This window comes from Puntigrus tetrazona, chromosome 4 (genome assembly GCF_018831695.1).
Source record: "Puntigrus tetrazona isolate hp1 chromosome 4, ASM1883169v1, whole genome shotgun sequence".
Classification (NCBI taxonomy): Eukaryota; Metazoa; Chordata; class Actinopteri; order Cypriniformes; family Cyprinidae; genus Puntigrus; species Puntigrus tetrazona.
Window position 1 is genome coordinate 18,525,564 of NC_056702.1, and position 21,369 is coordinate 18,546,932.

The 21,369-nt window shown below is 37.0% G+C and overlaps 1 protein-coding gene across 2 annotated transcripts; it reads right to left on the bottom strand.

Annotated features, from left to right (window-relative positions):
* Positions 1 to 442: 442 nt before the first annotated feature.
* ptprr (protein tyrosine phosphatase receptor type R) lies at positions 443 to 19,090 on the bottom strand. Of its 2 annotated transcripts, XM_043237251.1 has the most exons (13): positions 18,864 to 19,090; positions 17,589 to 17,869; positions 14,263 to 14,406; positions 12,672 to 12,782; positions 9,143 to 9,492; positions 6,534 to 6,723; positions 6,280 to 6,364; positions 6,041 to 6,120; positions 5,693 to 5,830; positions 5,506 to 5,616; positions 4,730 to 4,887; positions 4,443 to 4,556; positions 443 to 2,574 (listed from the first exon to the last, which is right to left on the bottom strand). In XM_043237251.1, exons 1-13 carry the CDS (start codon positions 18,913 to 18,915, stop codon positions 2,481 to 2,483), a joined length of 1,908 nt encoding a protein of 635 aa, XP_043093186.1. In that variant the 5' UTR covers positions 18,916 to 19,090; the 3' UTR covers positions 443 to 2,480. The 2 variants fall into 2 exon arrangements, with proteins under 2 accessions (XP_043093186.1, XP_043093187.1); XM_043237252.1 differs by lacking the exons at positions 12,672 to 12,782; positions 14,263 to 14,406.
* Positions 19,091 to 21,369: the final 2,279 nt, after the last annotated feature.

Sequence of the window (21,369 nt, forward strand, 5' to 3'; positions counted from 1 at the left end):
TTTTGAGCTGGTCTTCTCAGAGACTGCCACACTGATCATTAACATTCATCTGCGCTTCTCTCTTTTGTGTGGACATGATGTCTGATGTATTGTATGTAGTACTGTATAATATCGCTGTCAAACTGACATTTATCAGATGTCCAGTTATCAATCTCTGACTATACAGATTGAGTCCATAAACTGTAAGAGCATCAGTCTGAACTTCAGCGATTCTGGACATGGAATATATTTATAACATAATGTTGTTACGTTCTACCTTCTTGCTCTAAACTTTTACTTAAGCCTAGGTTGTTCAGTCAACCTCACAAATTGTCTCGGCCAAACAAACTGTTCACAACTGCGATATCACACTTAATTTCACATACACACACACACACAACTGTACTATACGAAAAGTACATCAAAATAAAAGTGTTAGAACAGAAATAATTAAACTCAGACATGACAACTCATGTTGATTTATTGGCAGTAATGACCATAAAGTCAGAATCATAATTCCTGTACTTTGCTTTCCGACTAGGCAAAGTTACACTTTACAAAAACACATTTTCACACGACAGAGGTTAATAACAGAATAAGCATATTGGATGAACTTGCGGTGGCAAAAATGTAAACATGAGATATTATGGCTTTAGGTGATGGTTTAACATTGTTATAGGACCATACACACAATGTAAATACAAAGAACTGTATAGCATTAATCAATAACTTTTAAAGTTTTTATTGGGACCATGTTACGCATTTCTAATATACGTACTGTACCAATACACATAACTAATCGGTTCTACCACAACCAAAGTATCATATAAAAACAGCTCAGATCATCAGTTTGGGTTGCTTATGCTGCTACCCTCACTGTCTGAGGCATCCGTATGTGCAGTTGATAATATTACTATTGTGGATATGATAGATTGTTATTATTTACAGAATTCAACTCACATCACTCATCATTAAGCATAAATAGGAAAGTCACTGACTGCCTAACATTGAGCCCACACAGTGGAAAATATATAGCGTAACAGTGCACATTAACAATAACCATAGTATATAAAAGTATCATGTAATAATAACAATAGATTTTATAATAATAAATACGATAGAAAACAAATGCATTAGAAATATTCACTTTCATACAACATATTTAATTCCTAAAGCCATAAACAATTGGAGTATTAGCAGCAAAACCCTTGTGGTCCCAGAATACATGAACCTTCACACTAAAACTGTATTATTATTAATATTTTGGAATTATTTTATTTCTATACACTCTATAAAATTTTTGTTATTTTAAATAATTACATATTTCTTTCCCAAATATGTTGTGATGGTATTTCTTTAGGTTGGATATTTATACTCTGATCTGTTTAGTAATTCACGAACCATTGACCGATTTATTGAGTCTCTAGAACAATTCAAATGATCATAAATTCCATATGTATCAGTTGGAATCCACTCATAAAAGTCATTTGTTCTGGGTTTGCTGTTGGTTTGTCGTTATGTGCATTCAGCAACTCCAACGCAATAGAAATTCTGAGGCATCCAGTCCTTCTCTCTCATAACATTCAATTTGCGAACCTCAGAGCAAACAAAACATTTAATTTGCGGTACTGTAGATTCAGTAGCAGCAACACGGGAGACACAGTCTGAATATTTTCAAAATTCTAAAATATGCCTAGAAATCATTAACCAATAAGTACAAAAGTGAAAAAAAACAAATATGTGTTCTAACGAAACATCCGATGATCATACTATGATACACAGAATTTTAACGCCTCATTTATACTGCATCATGGAGACAATTCAGAATTTTCAAAATGCCCAGTTCGTGTTTTCAAGGCTATATTCAGATAAAATAAAGAGAAAGCTAAATGAAAGGCTTTAAGCTGTGTGTACTGTTAAAAAAGCGCTATTTAGTGGAACTAGACCTTGTACAATGACACTTAAATGAATACTATTTCTCCAGCTCCATTTGAAAAGTTGAGTTTTTTTAATCCATTCAGCCAATCTCCGGGTCCGGCGATAACACTTTTAGCATAGCTTAGCATAGATCATTGAATCTGATTAGACCAGACGCATCTTGTTTAAACAGATTCAGTGATCTATGCTAAACACTGTTGAAAGTGCTTTCGCCAGATTCGGAAATCGAGTGGATTCAAAAACAGTAAGTCTCGACTTTTTAACTCCGGGGGAGTTGGAGATTGAGCCTATTTTCAAAAAAGTGGCATGTTCTTTTAACACTAGTGGCCTTAAAAAGCATGGCAGAGGCTATTGAAAAGTCATGACGAAATGCATTTCCCGGCAATAACGGCTTCCGGCAAACATTGAGTCATGATGTGTGCAACCCTTGCCTTGACACTCACATAACAAAATTCCACAAAGATCCATCTTCGCAAACATTATCCACTGCCTTCTCTCCTGAATCTGAAAACGCATGGCAATAGCAGATCTCTTGGTACGAAAATTGAAGCTCCTCTAACTGTTTATTGTCCAGGCTCTGTAGGGAGGCGGCTTTCGTAGAGACTCAAGGCATGGTGCACAAATTCATATTGTTCCTCCGTTTGGATCATACCGCCCCTGTGGAAAAATATACCACATGATTACGGTCAAGCCTTGCAACAACAATCACAGTTAAAATGGGAATTTTGAAGAAAATCTTGTTATATATTTATCTGTTGAAAAAAAGGATGTTTTTATGGGATTTTTGGACACTTTATTTGGAGAGTCCACTTTAGACATTCTACTAACAGTAACTATCTTAACAACTGCATGTTAACTAGTATTCATTAGAGTATTAGTAGACTGCCTGCTTAATATCTGAAAACTCTTTATTTTGATGGGCCCAAAACATACAACATATTTACTATAAGAAACTTTGCGAGTATATTTCAACTTATTCTATTGACCTCAACCTACACTTACAGTCTACTCTGAGAGTTAGTAGATATGTAGTTGCAAATGAATGAGAATTAGCTGACATATAGTAGACATGTAGTTGCAAAGTTACTATTAAAATAAAGTGTAACCAGATTTTCTTCCAAACATGAATCAACAGATTAAATTGCATGACTGAGCTGCAAAGCTTAAGCCCTGCTTGTGTAACCAGGACTAAATGTATGTGTTTAGCCTAGTTAGGGACTAACTATTAAACCTCCATAAGATTGGCTACCCCCTGGAATGATATATGAAAGATATCTTTTTTACTTATTCCATCAAGTATTTAGGGGTAGACACATTCACAGGAATTCAACAACTACATGTACGCTTCCCTCTCACTGGGACGGGACATAATCACAGTAGCCCAGTACAATAAACCAACTATGATCTATTTTGTCATGGAGAATATAGAAACTAACCATGTCTGAGACTATCCAACAACTTTCCAAGTCCAACTGTCTACTCCAATCCTTCCAAGGGCAGAGCCTACGCCACCTACGGACCCAGAGTCAAAGTCTATGCCCACCACAAACCAAGAACCCACAGCAAAAGGCTGCCGGCAAGTGCATCCTGGGGCTGAATTTTATAGAGCTGGATTGTCTGTAGTGTTTTCCTGTCCATGTTTCAATCTCCAAGGTTTGGCCCTGGCTCCCTTGTTCCTTTGTCTTCGCCGGTTCCACTTCTTGGCTCCTTTTCGCCAGTGTTTCTCTCCATCTCAACTTCTCATTATTATCTGGCTCCATCTAGCACACCCACTCCACCCTGAGCTTCCTGGTTCTTAGCACTCAGTGCTGGTCCACCTCCAGCTCCTGGAGCCCATGACTTTGTTGAATCTGTCAACACGCAAGCTCATCGCTCCCTCTGCTCTACTTTGGTCTGTTATCCCTCAGGCTCCCTTGTTCCTTTAGCTTTTCCTTGGTCCACTGTCACTTTGATTTTACCAGTCTTCCAGACCTCCTCCTGCTCTCCCTTCTCCCTAACCCTTCACTCTCTTTAGCTCCACCAGACTCATTCTTCATCCTTACAATAGCTTGTATTTGGTCAGCCAATCCTCCAATCAGGGTGTTACGTCAGGTGTGAGGTGTAATATCAGGTTTCATATTAGACACCTGTTTTCTGTTACTAGATATTTTAAATGTGGGTAACCAAACAGTTGCTGGGCCCGGGTGACTTCCATAGGACAATACACAACGGAAATCAGTGAGGACCAGAACATGTTTGGTTACTCACATATTCTTCTTGTTCAGCAGAAGAAAGAACTTCATACAGGTTTGGAACAACATTATAGGCAGAGTAAATGATGAAAGTATGTTTGCTTTTGGATGAACTATCCTAGTACTTTCAAATCAAAATTTTATATTTTATATATTTTATTATTAAGTACAATAAAAACAACCGTAACTGACCACTGTGCTGTACAAACCTTGCCAAATAGACAACATTTTTTAACTAAAGAGGAGAAAAATCAAGATGAAAAAATGCATTTTCATCTCAAGCATTTGTTGTACCTGTCTGTCCGAAGTTGGCACACAATTCCCAACACATCCACAACTCCCTCCAGCTCCAACTGACGACAGCCGATTGTTGTGGCTATGAAACACCCCGTCCGACCAATTCCAGCACTACAAAAGTTCAAAGAAAAGTTAATTTCAATGGTTAATGATTGCTTTTATATTTTTATTTTAACTGAATCATGACTATTATTTACTATATTATATGGACAATACTATGCATGTCGCGTAATGGTAGAAAAGTGTTAACTGGTAGATAATATTTTGCTGGTAAGCTCCTTTACCTGCAATGCACAATAACCGGTCCACAGGATGTAAAGCCTCTCCGGTCCTCCTCAACATCATTCACTAACTGCAGCAGGGGTCCAGCGCTCTCTGGGGTCTTATGGTCCGGCCATGAAGTATACCAGTAGTGCTGCACTTTACGACTCTGGCCTCCTTGCTGGAGAGACAAAAACATTTACTCCAATATAGTACCTGACAATTGTATTTTTATTAAGATTAACCAATTCTACTTGTTTTAGTCCCTTTGGATAGAAGTGTCTGCCAAAGTGAATAAATAACCTTTTTGGTAACACTTTATTTTAAGGTGTCATAATACAGATTAATTAAATAATTAGGTATTTAGTATTAGACATTGTACTTGCATGAAATAAAATGTCCTTGTCATGTAACTAAGTTATTACGTCCTCATGTTAATTCAACAAAGTTTTGATATTGCGCCACAAATAAATGAATGTATGGGAAACACATCCTACAGCACAATAACTTGAGACCAACTTTACTAAATCATCATTAGCTACGTTTGTAGTTGGCGGCACTAACTAGACCGATAAACAAACATAGACCGGACGTTAACTTAGGGCCAGGCGTGTGCCTGATAAAACATCTATTACATCTACATAATTAAAAGTGTAAGTTTCATAACTTAGTTACTTAATATGTACATTTTGTTTTATGTAAGTACAACCGCTACTATTAAGTACTTACTAGGTAATTACTCTGTATTATGGACACCTTAAAATAAAGTGTTACCACATTTTTATAAAAATGCAAATACCTTTAGTATTAGGGAGCGGATTATATAGTGGTCACATTCCTTCACATTATTAACAAAGACCTCCACCCTTCCATAGATCCCCCTCTTCTCAGGCCAGTACAGAACACATTTCTGAAAAAAGTAAAACAATGTTTGTCACATCCACAGTCTATTTAATAACATTATAGATATTTGTATTGAAAATTACTTCATTTTTCTCTTTCAGTTTTGTAATCATGACGATGACAGGGCAGTCCTCTTGCCAGGCCATTTGCCAGAAGTCGTTCACCGTGTTGATCATTGGACCCTGAGTGGCAATGAATGCTCTCTCATCTCTAAGATAGCCCTGGATAGAACACGTGTTCAATTTAAACATATTTCATGGCATAACAGAGCCAAACTTGGTTAGACCAGCAAGACTCTTTTGTATACTCAGGTAATTTTGAGATGAAACTAAACTCTTCTTATAGATGGTCATAGATTTAAGTTAGGTTTCCTCATAAAGGTCATGGGCTATTGAGGAATTTGTGAGTGTGTCACTGAAAGCTTAACTTACTCTTATGTAGTTGGCATTAATGTAACTGCTGAAGAGGTCGTTTGAGTTCTTAGTCTTCAGAATAACTCTGGAATGTGGATCTGAAATTAAATGTGAATTTTATGATCATTTCTGTATATATATATATATATATATATATATATATATATATATATATATATATATATGTATATATATATATATATATATATATATATATATGTATTTAAATGCTATTCATTGGAAATTCTGATACTAACTTGGCAAAATGGTCTTGTATCTATTTTTTGATCCATGATTTGGGATATCCAGTTCTTTCTGATCCACGAAGTTCATTGGAATTTCCTGTGGATAAAAAATGATTAATGGAAGTACAATGGAAATTGTCAAACTGTCATGATAAGCACTAAAACGTGTCTAACTGAACCCCAACTAATATCTGTGATTAAGTAAAGGCAACCTCAAACACATTAATGCTGAACTTAACTTAGGGGTGCACTGGCGTGTTACTTACGGCAAACTCTGCATGTAACATCTGTGTGTTCAGTGTGACGTCACGAAGCTGTTGCCGTGAGAGGACCCGACCAGCTGACTGCAGGTATTCCTGAGTTACACGCTCACGTGGGGTCACGACCCCACTACTCAAAGGCTCCACTGAACCCAAAGCACTCATGTCCAGAACCAGCGACACATTAGATCCACGTCTGCGTGAGAACACAGACATGAATATGTGAAAAAAATGTACAAAACACAGTCGGGTAAGTGTGGAAGAATGAATCTTTGAAGGTTTACTTTCACTGCCATTTCAATTTGACACAGTGTATTAGACAGCTAAACATTTGAACTATACCGCCTTTAAGCAAGACAGCCAAGGCTTCATCCCTGTACTTTCTGAAGGTGCAAGGTGGTAAGGCCAGGTTAAAAGAAAGAAGTTTTGAACTCTCTAACTGGCTAAAAACATTTATGAGAAAAGAGGCATCCGGTCTCCTACTCTTTTCCCACAGAAACTGAGAAAAAGAGAAACACTGAAACACAGAAAAGAGTCTTCTTGAAGACTAAGAGTCTGAGAAAACAATGATGCAGTTGCCTATTTGTGGTCTCCTCATCTGCACAAAGGTTAGCGTGATTGCACACGTCACGTCATAGCCTCAGCTCCTGATGCAGCATTGTGTTACCATAAAAAAAATAACCTATAAATACAACCATTTGTAATGTGATCTAATTTCTTATTACTTTTAGCGGCGCTGCTGATGTTTCAGTGTGGGTCACCAGTAGATGTCAATAGTGTCAATGTAGGGAGACAATTACTTAAACAAAGTTTTGTGTTAACACGCATTGCAGAGATATAGTTTTTCCAACATGTCAGCCAACTCATTAGTTTGTTAAATAATGAAAATTTGGTCTGGCGAAATAAAACCCGTAACTTGCAAACTCATAAATTAGGACCAATGGTCTAAGTGGAGTTTGAGAAAGTAGGTTTTCAACAATGTTCCGCCAACAATGGCATAATTGGTAACATGGCTCTCAGAATAACGGGGAATATCGTAACAACAGCTATAATTTTACGTTTAATTCTAATTTTCACCTCAATCTTCTATGCACAAAGTTATACCCCGTGGTGCCAAAAACGCATACCAGGTTTTGTACTGGTGTGTCTGTAAAACACAGTATTTTGTGGTAAAATAGCCAAAGAGCAAAATAACTCCCTGCTAAAATAAAAATAGAAACTATCACAGAGATTCGAAATTCTTGAATGGTACAAATACTATTACAAACATAAACCGTCAACCTTTTGCCATGAAAAAGGGGCTTTGGGGAATATTCCTTTAGGATTTAGTTGTTTTAACAAGTGGTGAACAGAAGGTGACAAAAAAAACAAAGGCATAGACATATTTTAAGATTTTTTTTAGTTAAAACAGTTTTGACATTGACTTTGAAACTGGGGCTAAATCAAACAAGATAAACTTCTAAGCATAAGAAGTCATTTTCATATTTCCTCTAGGTGGCAGTGTCCACTAACTGTGCAAGTACCCTCAGCTTGTTTATCAAGACATAAACCAGGATTTGTTTAATACAGCTAAGCACTGTTGAGATTTTTCCATTTTCAAATCCTGCATTATTTAAGAATGATTTGACTAATCAAATTGAGTTTTTACTTTTTTGGCAGTATGGTTTGAAGATAAATTGGCTGAACAGAAACATTTTATGATGATAAATAAAGCTGGGGTTCTCAAATCTGGCCATAGAGAGACTTTAGCTCCAACCCTGAACTCAACACACCTGAACAAGTTAATCAAGGTCTCCAGGATTAATTGGCCACACCTGAAAGTCTAGGCTGTTTACTTGTTACGTCGCTGCCTTATGAGGAAATGATCTGCGCATAAAGACGCCTCACAAAACTGATTATGGGATTGCTTCTGCAGCATCAGTGAGATTTGGTGATAGCTAAGTGAATATTTAATTCCTACAGTACTAATTTCTTGCTCAAGTAAAGTGGAAAATAGATGGTCGGAAGCATACATTTGCACACAAACACAAAATTCAGATGCTATCTTTAGGATTTTGGGATATCAAAGGTAGCAAATGTCTATGAAGGCAACTCAGCAAAAAGGAAGTGAAGCTGACATTGGATTCAGACGTGACTCGATGCCTTCCAACTATGGAATGCATCTTCCGAAGGCAGCGATTTTTCACTTCCGGGAGCAGGTGAGTTTGATAGGCTGGAGCTAAACTCTACAGGAAAATGGATCTAGATAAAGCCAGAGCGAGAAGCCCTGTCATAAGGTGTACCTGGCTTGGTTATGTCATTAAAATCTTGACAAGCTAAGATGCCTGAAGTCTTATTTTCCATCCTGGGAGATTTCATTTAGTTACAGCACACAAGAGTCAGTAACAGAATCAATCCTCTCACAGCGCGCCTTAAAAAAGCAGATTCTTCTAAATATCTTTTAGCTTTTTTCTTCTTTTTACACTCTCGACTTCCTTTGATGCACAACATATCTGTTTGAGAATGAAACCCATCTGAAAAGTTCTAAACCACAAAGTCCACTCCCAAGTGACTTATTCTCCGTATCAGTCAGCATTGTTTTCGAACGCCCTCGAGCGCATAATAGAAAGGCTTACCGTTCCTGCAGGCCTGCAACCGGCTTCATCCTGAAGGGTGAATGCGTGGAGGACACAGTGGGTTTGAGCTCAGCCACAGAGTGGCCAGGTGGGCACTGAGGCTCTGACGTTGTCACGATGGAATGGGTCTGATGGATGTTGATGTTACAGGACGGGGCGCTAGTGCTGCTGGTAGAATGGGCGGCACTGGGTTTGGACGTCTGGTTGGCCTGGACCATACTGTTCTTGAGGGTCAGAGGGGGCTGAGCACCATGAACAGGGATGGGTGCCAGCTGCACGTCCCGGATAGGCTGGGACGGGTCTTTTAGCTGATGATCCAAGAATTCCTTCTCCTTTATTCGGTAAAGCACCTGAGGAAAGGAAGGAAATTACATTGTACAAATTATTAAAACTTTTTTATAACTCTCATAAATGACGATTGTCCTTTATTTATTTATTTGTTGTTGTTTTGCAACAAGATGTTATGAAAATGTCTTTATTTTGTATTTATTATTATTATTACTGGTGGGGTGGGCTTAATTTAATATTTTTTAAATAAATTCATTTTAAACATTAGATTCAAACACACACAGCGAGATAAACTGCTAATTCTATTTATTTATTTTATTCAAATGCACTTAATACATTATAAATTAATGAATTACATTGCTTAATTCATTAAATTCACACATAATTGACTTTTATTCAATTATTAATTTCAATAATTTATTAATCCAGTCTTCAGTGTCACATCATCTTTAATAAAGCATACTAATATTGTATGCTGGTTTGCTGCTCAAGAAACATTTACTTTTTATTATAAATGTTAAGAATAATAGTGCTGCATAATAATTTGTTGGAAACCCTGATATATCACTATTCTAGTAGCTAAGATTTAGGCATGGGGGTAAAATAAACTTTTATCTAAGGAAATATTAAATAAATATTAAAATAAGGAAAAAATTTATCAAATTTATCAAAAGTGACAGTAAATATATTTATAATGTTGCAAAAGATCAGTTTCGAATAAGTGAATTATTTATTTAAAATTAAGTTTTTATTATATCATCAAAGAAAACGTTGTTTTTGATATTTAACAAATGTTTTCTTTGATTATATTAATAAAAACGTAATTTTTAATAATTCACCAAATAAGCGTACTGAATGACTTCTGAAGAATCCTGTGACACTGATGACTTCAGCTTTGATGAGCTGCTTTCAAATAAATTAAAAATATTAACTTGTGCTCCAAACTATGTATACATATTTTAAATCATTACCATATAATATGATTCATCTTCTAGCAGATTCACGTCAGTATAGGTAAAGTTTCCTGTAATCCACAGTTGACTGTTAAGACCTCGTAGGACATTTCATCATGCTATCTGAACTACACAACACTTCCTCATCGCTACTTGCCTCAAAATGTTTTTTTGCTTAACCTCAACCGCCTTACTGCTGTTACTAACATTTCTGCTCTTAACCATATTCTACAGCTTAGCTCTCAATTTTATACCCGTGTAAATCATTTATTATGTGCACAAATAATGTAATAATGTAACACTTCTATGTATTGTTTGTTCATTAGCATACATGTTACTAGCTTATATATCTTAAAAGCTCAAATGAGTAAATATTACGACACATTAAAACTTATTCATATTCATGAGATTATATTATTAGTTATTTATAAGGCATTATTCATTCATTATAAAGCCTTAAGAATACCCTTATAATTCCTTATACATAAAGGCTTTATAGAAAGTGTTACCGAAAATTTTGTCATTAATTACGTAAGACCATCATTTATTTTTGTATAGTTTTTGCAGAATCTAAGAGCCCTCCATAAGCAGCAATGCAACTGAATTTTTCCCGGGTTAAGAAAAGGAGATCGGTAAAGTAGTCCAAGTGACATTAGAGGCTCAAACTTCAATTTTGCGAAGCTACGAGAAAACGTTTCGTGAGCTAAGAAAACAAAAATTACAAACAAGTATCCTCCGACTTACGTTTTTCACCATTTAGGAAAGTATCCAACGCAATCGGCATCATTGGTGGGAGCAATGGACTGGGGGTAATGTTTACAGTTAGGGTAAAGAGTGCATATGCATTGTAATACTGGAAGATGGTGGAAGATGGTGGAAGATGTTTTTTTTTGCGCACAAAAATATTTTCATAGCTTCACAAAATTGAAATTGAGCCATTGATGTAATATGGACTGTTTTACCGATGTTTCTGGACTTCGGAAGGTTCAGAAAGCTCTCAGCTTCCACCAAAAATATCTTAATTTATGTTCTGAAAATAAAGGAAGGTCTTGACATGAGTGTGAGTAATTAATGACAGCATTTTCATTTTAGGGTGAACCAACATTTTTATATAAAATAAAATAAAAGTAAAATTTAAAAAACCAAATACAATAAAAATACATGAGCTTAAATTTTATTTTCTGTTTGAAGTATGTTTCTAATCAGTTTTATAAATGAAATACTACTCTGCTGGGTAGGGAAAAACATGAGTAAGCATCTGAAGCCTGATATTTTAGTTAGTGTATACAGTATATTTATATATACTGTATCGCAATGCTAATGATGCTTCAACGGTCCTGTCGTTGTGAGCGGCTCAACGTGGTAATTACTCCTTAAGCCCTTCAGTCCATCAGCGCCCGAGACCATGGGTGCTCTAAGGACGCTCGATGATGTCATTACCGGACTTAAGCCAGACTTAAACGTTAAGAGCAAAAGTCGACCAATAGGAGGTCAGAGTCAGGTACTGTCAAGATGGCAGCGCTGATCCCTTTAAAATGCTGAACCACTAGAGGAAACCATGCGACTTCCTCTGCCACAATACATCCGTTTTGCAATGACTCTTTCTGTATCATATCCTGTGTCTCTGCATCTGTTCGGGTCTTTCTCACAATTACTCACAGTATAATACAACCCAAGCGTCTTCAGTGCGTACAGACTTTTTGCCGTTTACTTCACAAGGGTTTCTGCTGAGAAAAGCATTAAACAGGAAGTACTATCGAATATTTCAACCGTCTCTTTAATATCTCAGTGTCTTCTATAAGACAGCACCGAGATAAAAGAGGAGAGCAAACCGGGAACCAAACACTGAAGTGGCTTGAGTTGAATAATGACAATATAGAAAAAGCAAAGGAAGTTGATTTAAAGCAAAATTTTAAATCATCTTATGAAGTTTCAATAATTAATTATTTTATTTTATTAGTGTAAAGCATATTTTTGTATTGTCAGAAGTTTATTTTTTTAAATATATAATAATAGTAATAATATTCCAGTATTCCCACATCAGAAGTCAAGCATCTCAATACGAACTAAAATATGTCTCCTTAGAATCTTAGAATCAATTAGTGTTTCTCTGAAGGAATTTTAGAAGAAGCTTCTGAAGCAAAGTTGATAAATCAACGAAACAAGCGACAACTTCATTTCACTAACTCAAACTGCTCAAATATTCTTTTCGAGGGTTGCATCTTCCCACGTAGCATCACATACCGCAAAAATCAAGCGTATGGTAAAAGACTGTGAGAGATACATACCATTAAACAGGTGAAAACGATGATGAATATTGTGAGGCAGATAACCAGCACATAGAAGCCGTCTTTACCCCAAATGCCGTTCTTCTCATGGTGATCTTTGAAAACAGTCTTCTGCTCAAAGCCAGAAAGAAGACAAGCACATTAACGGTCTTGGAATCCAACAGTGTCAAGCAGATCTGCGGCGCTACATCAGGCATATACATTTATAGCGTGCTTAAGTAAAAGTGATACAAGGATCAACAAGTGCGATCTTAAGGAAGACATTGACATTGGACTAGACAGAAGCTGACTCCACCCCTCAATCTGCCCACACGCGCACACACTGGATGAAACGTCCTGTAACACAAACGCACCTGTACTTGAGTCCTGTGAGATAATGTGCTATATTCAGTTAACTTTAGTTGTGTGATATTAATGCAGAGACTACGTTAATAATCGTACTGTTCGTTACTGCAAAAAAGTACAATTTTAAAAATGGATAAACACTACAATAATTGTGTAATTAATAATATTAAAAACATCAAAACATCAGCAGTATGCTATATAGTGCATTACGATGTGCTAAAAAGCATTATACCCTTTAGATTAAATACGTAATCTTTCATTTTATTCAACATTCATTATATTTTTATAACCTCTCACTATAACCTTCTGTAACGTTATCGATTTTTCTTTTAATGCCAAAAATCCTTACTATATTAAGTGAAGGTCACAGTCCATGAAGAGATTTTGTAAATTTCGTACCGTGAATGTATGTTTATGTAAGTAAGTTGGGGCCATGTTATGCAATGCGTGAAATACAACAATTAGTCATTTAAAGTCAATTCTGGCAACTACTGAAGTGAGGCTAAAATCGGTTATACATGCAGTTTTTTTTAGGAATACCTGTTAAAACCCCAGCAGCCGCATGTTGAACCAATTGAAGATGATATAACAACGCTTGACCAACACCCACATGCAGTGAATTACAATAATCAGTCTTACAAAGATAAAAGCCTTTCGAAATCACTGGAGGACAGAAATGGTTTAACCTTAGCGATTGATTTTAGACGAAAGAAATGAGATTTGACCACAGTGTTGATCCGTTTGTCGAATTTCAAAGAGCTATCGATTAATAACTTAATTTTTTATTAGTAATGTGCATTGAACTTAATTTGGCCAATTTCGAAGGGGATCTTCTCTAGATTTGGGTTTATGTTATATTGTAAAGAAAACAAGACATCAGCAGCACAAATTAAAATGCGATAAATAAAAACACTTTAACCTCTTAAAAGTCTTAAGGTCTTTTTGATTTATTATTAATCTTCAAAAGGGGTTCAGACGATACAAATGATAGAGTGAATCAATTCAGATGATGGAAAATCCTAGACTCTGGACATACAGCACGAATAGATCAAGCTTATGATGGCTCTCATTGCGGCCCACTGATGCAAATCGGACCGCTTTGCCAGAAAAGGTCAATACGTAGGAGGCGGGACTGTTACTCTGCTACCATTTTTAGTCACCTAATGCTATCCTGCGCGACGAGAGTGTGTTATGCCATTTTTACAGCTGACTGTAACTTTACCATAAGGCCGTAAGAGACACAAACCTCAGTGGACGCTTCAGTGGTGGCAGGCAGCCCAGGGCTGTGGTGAAGCGTGTTGATGTTGAGCAACCGGATCATTTCCTCGTGAGCCACAGGTTCTGATGCTCCAACAGACGACACATACAGCTCGATGTCATCATTCTCCTCCTAAAACCACGAAGAATGGCGCGTGAAGTATATCTTTTACAACCGAACCCAAATAAGCAGTTTGATTTCTAATCTATCTATCCATCCATCCGTCAATCTATTGATCTTTTTATGACTACAGTTTGGATTACAGCTACAGTACTAAAACGCACAAGGCTTCACTTCTTATGTATGCCATACGTCTTTTCAAAAGTACAAATTTATTTATTTCTACGCTGTAATTTTTGTAGGTTACCTCAGCGTATGTGGGAGTTTGATTGCAAGAGGGTCAGGTAGTTTTGAGAACTTCGATTCTGACCTGAGAAATGTACCAAAACTTAAAATCCATTGAAATGGATGTACTTGAGTACAGCTAGACTGACAAGACTTCGCAGTAAGTATGCTACTGACTGCTTCATGTCTACACAAGACTACATATGGGACAAAACCGGGGAGAGTGCACTCTGGTGGTGCGAGCAGAAGCTACACCATCAGAAGTTAGAGGAACACTGACATCAAAGATCACAAGAAACCTTTTGAAACAAATCTTTCATTGACTGCGTCTCCCAAACCACAAAGGGAACCGAGAGAGGCAGAAGAACAGGGACAACCCCGTGTGACGCAACTGAGGATTAAACATTTGCACGACTTTAAAGGCCTCATTTCATAAATCTTTCGAGATAAAGATCACCGAACGTTGAAAACAATGAAATACTGTTACTTTCAGAAGTCAGAACTGCCTCCTCTGTCGAAAAGAGGTCTTATTGAAACTAAGGGGCGACACCGATTCGTTCACATCGTCTGTGACTTAGACAGATTAAACATAAACACATGACCACATTTAAACGTCAATAACATCCACTTGATTGTGAGAAACTTCACAGTGTCTGTCACATTGAGGTAATGAGGTCTGAAGCAGATACCATTTTTTTGATAATATATACCACTAACAAAGTAACATTGGTATGAAATGTTGCAATGACAAGTTGCAACAATGATTTTCAACAAAAAAAACTGCAAACTAATGATAGGCTACTTACATGAAAAAAGAGATTCATTCAAAGGTAATAAATTCTCAATTATTAAATAATCATTGTGTCAGGGATATAAATATAACAACAAAAATCTATGATTAATGACAAAAAAATGTTAAATATATGACAAAGCACGTATAGTTGCATCTAAAATTATTACGTGGTTTTTAATTGTTATTTCTCTGTGCTGTTTTCACTCTGATTAAAAGTGGTTCATAAATGCATTTTTTTTTTACCATAAATATATAAAAACATAATTTTTTATTAGTAATGTGCATTGCTAAGCACTTCATTTGGACAAGTTTAAAGGTGATTTTCTCGATATTTCGTTTTTTATTTAAAGCCTTCTATGTCTTTGATCGTAGGTGGCACTTCCAATTAAAAATCATAATCTAATTTTCTTTGTTTTCACAGGTAAATACAATTTAGCCTATTATCAGTCAAAAGACGGAAATTCCTTCGAAATAGTATCACGTAAGTTAATGAAAATTTCAGGCAAAAATTAACTATAGTAAAATTAATAAATTTTACTGTACTTACGGCAAACTGTGAATTAACCATCATTTTGTTACCCTATCGTAATTTAACCGCGGTATTTGGAGTAAAACTGTTGGTAAACAAATGGTATAGTGATCAATACATCAAAAAAAAAAAACATGGTTACTATACTTTTACTATAGTCACAGAAATAAAGCTGTCACTTTTCAAAGGTACAATTTTGCACCTATTAGGTTCAAATATGTACACTTTACTTTAAGGTACCAAAATGGACCGTTTAGGTACAAACTATGTCGTTACAGCTTAACGAAAGTTAAACCCATAATTCGAGCAAACGGTCATGAGGTGTAGGAATACGTTCAATGGCTATAAAAAACCCAGGTGCAAACCATGATGACCGAATGAGGGAAAGCAATAACACAAAGTATCTACAAAGTAAAAGTCAACAAGAGCAGGACATACAAGACATATACAGGGCTGATGTTGATTCGGTGTTGACTTTAATTACCACCCACACTGAAGTAGCTCTCAAACCTGCATTCATTTTGACAGGCAAATTGCAATGACCTTTTGTGCACCGAGCACATCCCGTATTAAGCTTCGCCGGCATTAAAGCAAATAAATAAATAAATGCGCGACTCTCATGCGCTGAAGTGGTGATATATGCGAGCCGTGATTGATTTTTTTGGACACCTCGTGGGAGTGCGGAAGCTTCCAGAGGTCTCGCATCAGGTGCATTAGTGTAATTGCCTTTGAGGGTGAGAGAGTTCATCTCCCTCCACCATAAAACACATTCCCATCATTCAATCTGGTATGTATAGACAGTTGCCAAATATTCAGTGCCAGGCGCAACATCGAAGATAAAGCAAGCATATAAACTGTTATTAATGCCTTAACCACCATACAAAAACCATGCATTGTTACTCTATCATAACGTTTCATCAAAATATCTAAACTATCTATATCTAAAATATAAAAATGTTCCAGTAAAAATCCTCTCTGGTGACTCTCAAGGTCCGATTAACAAACAACGCGTCAAAAACGATTCTTAATCATTTCAGTAATCCAATACACCTGCCGCATTTCATTGCGACTTTAGGTGGTCGCACTTATTACTTTTTACTTGGTGCGCAATAAAGCAGCTGAAAAAACTTGCGAAGACTTACGAAAGAGGGACAGCAAATCAAGGTAGTCTCCTTTCATGCCAAGATAGCTAAGATAGCTAGCGGAGTTGACCCGGGATAAAAGAGTTGACCTGAGATAAAAGAGTAGTTTCTTGTAAGTATGACATGCGAGCTAACTTGGATTTTTATCGTTGATAAAACAAAGTGTGGGAGTGGTTAATTTCTCCTATGTTACGGTAGTTAAGCAGCAAGTTACGTTGTTGTAAATGCACCCCTGAACAACTACCCTAACAACAACCGAACATTCTCGAACAGCCTAGCAACCACTTAGTATCGATGCCAGCATTGACATCTCGTCTAACTAGCCGTTTTTGATGGTAGCATTCTTAGTCCTAGTAGTCACATTAAGCTACTTAGTAAAAAATATTTCAAATAAGAAAACATTTGCGCTGGCAAAAATGCCATCCAACCCGTTTCATTTCGTAATTAATTCATCCTACGTTTTTTTCAAAGCAACCAAAAAAACACAAGTCGTGCAGGCGCTCACCATTTCGACCGTATGGTGGGCAGATGCAGGCTTGCTCTCCGCCTGGTCGACGCTTTGCAGGAAGCCGGCATCTGATTTCCTCTGCGGAGTTCTCTGGAAATGGGATTCTAGAAACAGCTTAGCCACCCGTCCACGGGACTGGACCTGAAGCAGCTCCCCGTTGAATCCCAAAGGCTTTTCCTGACTGAGAACACCCATGTGTTGGTAGGCAGAGCCAGTCAATCCATTAGCCAAGCGCCGATGCGGTATCCGATAAACTTCATCGTCCGCAAAGACGCCCCCTGAAATACAGACAAACCGACTAGATATTACTTTATAATATCTCGAACAGTCTGTTGACTGTCTGTTTTACATTATGTTGTTTTGGCACGTTGCTAGCATTGCTGGTTTCAGTCGGCTTACTTTGAAAATCTGTATTAAAATCAGAAATTGTAATGAAACCAGTCTTGCCGCTTGCTGAAGAGTATCAGCGCAAAGCACCTATTGATCACGCATACAGGAAACAGATATCGATGTTCAATAAAACACGACACTTGGAGCCAACAAAATAAGAAACCTGAGAAACCAAATGAAATAAATGCCCTTGGAATAAAGATTCTTTACTGGCATCTACGGTTCCGAGAAGAACCTTTAACATCCATAGAAACATTTTGTACATTAAAAAACGTATATATTTTTCAATTTATTAAAACGTTGGACCCCAAAGATGATGGAATAGCCTCCAATATAACATCAGTCAACGACAAATAAAACCTGTATAACGTATAAACAAAACATTGACTCTGAAAAAATATTGACTCTGACTCATTGAATAATTACTGCAAATAATTAATATGTTAAGTGCTAGATAAGTAAGATATGTAAGCATAACCATAATTACGCGGTGTAACCGAATGCGATATCATATCAATTACAGTAATGCTGTACACAGTATACACAGGCATAAGACGATATAATAATACTATAATAGAATAATAGAAATAATATGTGCAATAACTGTTTCTACAGTACAGCTTCAGGAATCGTTGCCCTTGGGTGCGTTATTAATTTATAAATATAAACATTTCCCTGTCGAAAAGAGGTGAGGATATTTCACTGTTCTGTTCATTAAGTTATAATAAACAGATTTCATTCACCCCGCGTTATTAAAAGCACGCCGCGTACTCGCCAGATAAACGCCCGGTTCACCAAGTGCAATATCAAAAAAGGAAATTATTAAGGAATTATGCACAAATTTATGCAAACAGACGATGTCGATATTGTTTTTAGCCTCACCTGTGACGCGCAACCCCATCAATGAAGAAACGAGGACTAACGCCGCGAACATGATTCTTCTTGCACTACAAACGCATTGTGGCTTTATGGAAACCAGTCGGGGCCGCGGCGTCTCTGTGGTTAAGAAGCCGAAACGATGGCTGTTTAATACAATAAATCTGCATCTGCTAAGGATCACACACCCCGACGCGTCTCTCCAAGCGCCGAGAGGATCCGTTTGGGGAATCGATTCGTTTGGTCGATTCGATTCAAAGAACCGATTCGGACGCCGGTCCGTACCAGAACGTAAATAAAGCATGCTTTTGTGTATTTTTTTTCTTCTCTGTTTAGTTGTAGGTTGCGCAACATTCAAACCTCACGAGCAGAGTTCTCTGCTTGGTCCGGTGATTCCCGCTCGACGCTCTGCGATTCGGTTCTAGTGAATCTTAAGAACCGGTTCGAATAAACCGGTTCGTGAATCGCTAGTTCTCCGAAGAGAAAATGAGTAGGAGGAGAAAAACATAAGCTGGAAAATTTATAGGCTTTATTTGCCAACGTGAGCAGTGTTTTTAAAGGTAGCTATAAAAAGAATCACTCAATAAATGAATGGATCTGCACATCCTAAATAATCGATTATTAGCAGACAGTATTAGAAGTACACTAAGTTTTGTAGTGCCCATGTTTATTGCCTGTGTCGTCCCACATCTCTGCTCCATAAAGCCGCAATACTATCAATCGAGTGACATTTTTACGTAACTTAATACGCAGCTTAGCAGTTCTCACAGTGCTACGTTAATATTCCCATTTTTAAATGAGTTGATTCATGAATTTTTGTCAAAAGACTCGATCCCATCAGATGTCTAATCCCAAGGCGCCAACGAAACTTAAAAGGCTAGAAACGTGGCCCTTTGATCGTCAGCATCACTTGGTTCTTTGTTCGAAAGCCTTTCTAGATCAGATTTGATCAAGAAAAGAAAAAGGAAAGGTCGCACGGGCTCTTTGTTGAGAATTAAAGAGCTCCCGCTTTGACATGTTGGTCTCCTGAACCAGACGAAGTAACACAATATTAAATGAATTAAAATCAGGAAAATGACTCCAACGTTCAGGTTTTAGTTTTAGTCGACAGTTAGAGTTGTTCTACTACGCCGACCCAAGCACCACCATCCTCGAAACCTTCTGAAGGCTCAAGGCGAGATCCTCTCGTTTCACTCGTGCACTATTAAGAAGACGTACGGGATGCTGTTTATTCTGGTCAAATCTGCCAAGTCAGTATCACTGCTGTGTCGTCTCGTGGCGAACGCGCGGCTCTCTGCTGTTGCCATGGTGATCTGATATCTGACATTTACCATGCAGCAACAAGCATCCCCGCCAAAATGCATGGCCCAAAATAGATCTGATGTTTTTTACGTGATTACGTCCTGCAGCCGAATCCATCTTGGATCTGAAATGGTTTGACCGCTCTTCGTTTCTGGACGGCGATCGTGACAATAACGGGCAAAAGTCTTATTTTAGCAGGTCGGATTATTAAAGGGAGTTAACATTTGTATACAATTGAAACAAAAATGCTACGTATTAGATTAGCAGTTATTACTTTTCCAAAACGTGTTCATTTCGATTAAACCTATATCGCTTCAACCTTCCCTTACCTTGGACTGTGTGTATATATCATTTCAGCTTTATCTTAAACAGCAGTCAAGACACGTTTAGCATTTCAAAACACATTCACGTTAGCGAACAGATAATTCCACAACAAACACGAAACATCTTAACGAATATATTCTGCTGACGGAGTCGACGAAAACACGAATTTGCAGTCGTTTTAAAAATCAAATACATTGGATCAATGAGTTACCGTATTAAAACAAACACAACAAACTGTACGTTATTCTATACGAAGCTCTTATTCGAGAGTCATGGTTAAGTATTTCATTGAAATCTCACGGCGTTGACAAATCTGACCTTTCTTTGACAGAACAGAGTTCACACGGTAGCCATTTTGTTGTTTTCCGTTGACGCTAGATGCTAACCCTTGTCTGCTGACACACTGTTTAAAATGTAGCGGATAGACAATTGCTGTCATAGATTTGGTATAACATTGAGGAAAATAGTATGTTACAGTTGCGTTAAATACATTCTATTATCGACCTCTCGTGAACATGATAGTATAGCAAGCTCAAAAAGTCTCAAAAATGACTCATTTCTATATTTTAGCACTGGCGAGTTATATGGTGTCTTTCTAACAACTACTATCACTTCAGAATCAGAATCAGAATCACTTTATTGCCAGGTATTTTTGCACATACGAGGAATTTGTTTTAGTGACAAAAACTCTACAGTGCAACACGATAACAAGACAATAACGATAACAAGAGAATTATCTACAACATAAAAAAAAATAATAATAAAAAAAAAATAATAATAATAATAATAAAATAAAATGTGCTACTAGCAAATATAAAAATATAGAAGAAAATAAAAATATATACTATAAACATTCAAGTGTTTATAGTATATAATCGAATGTACA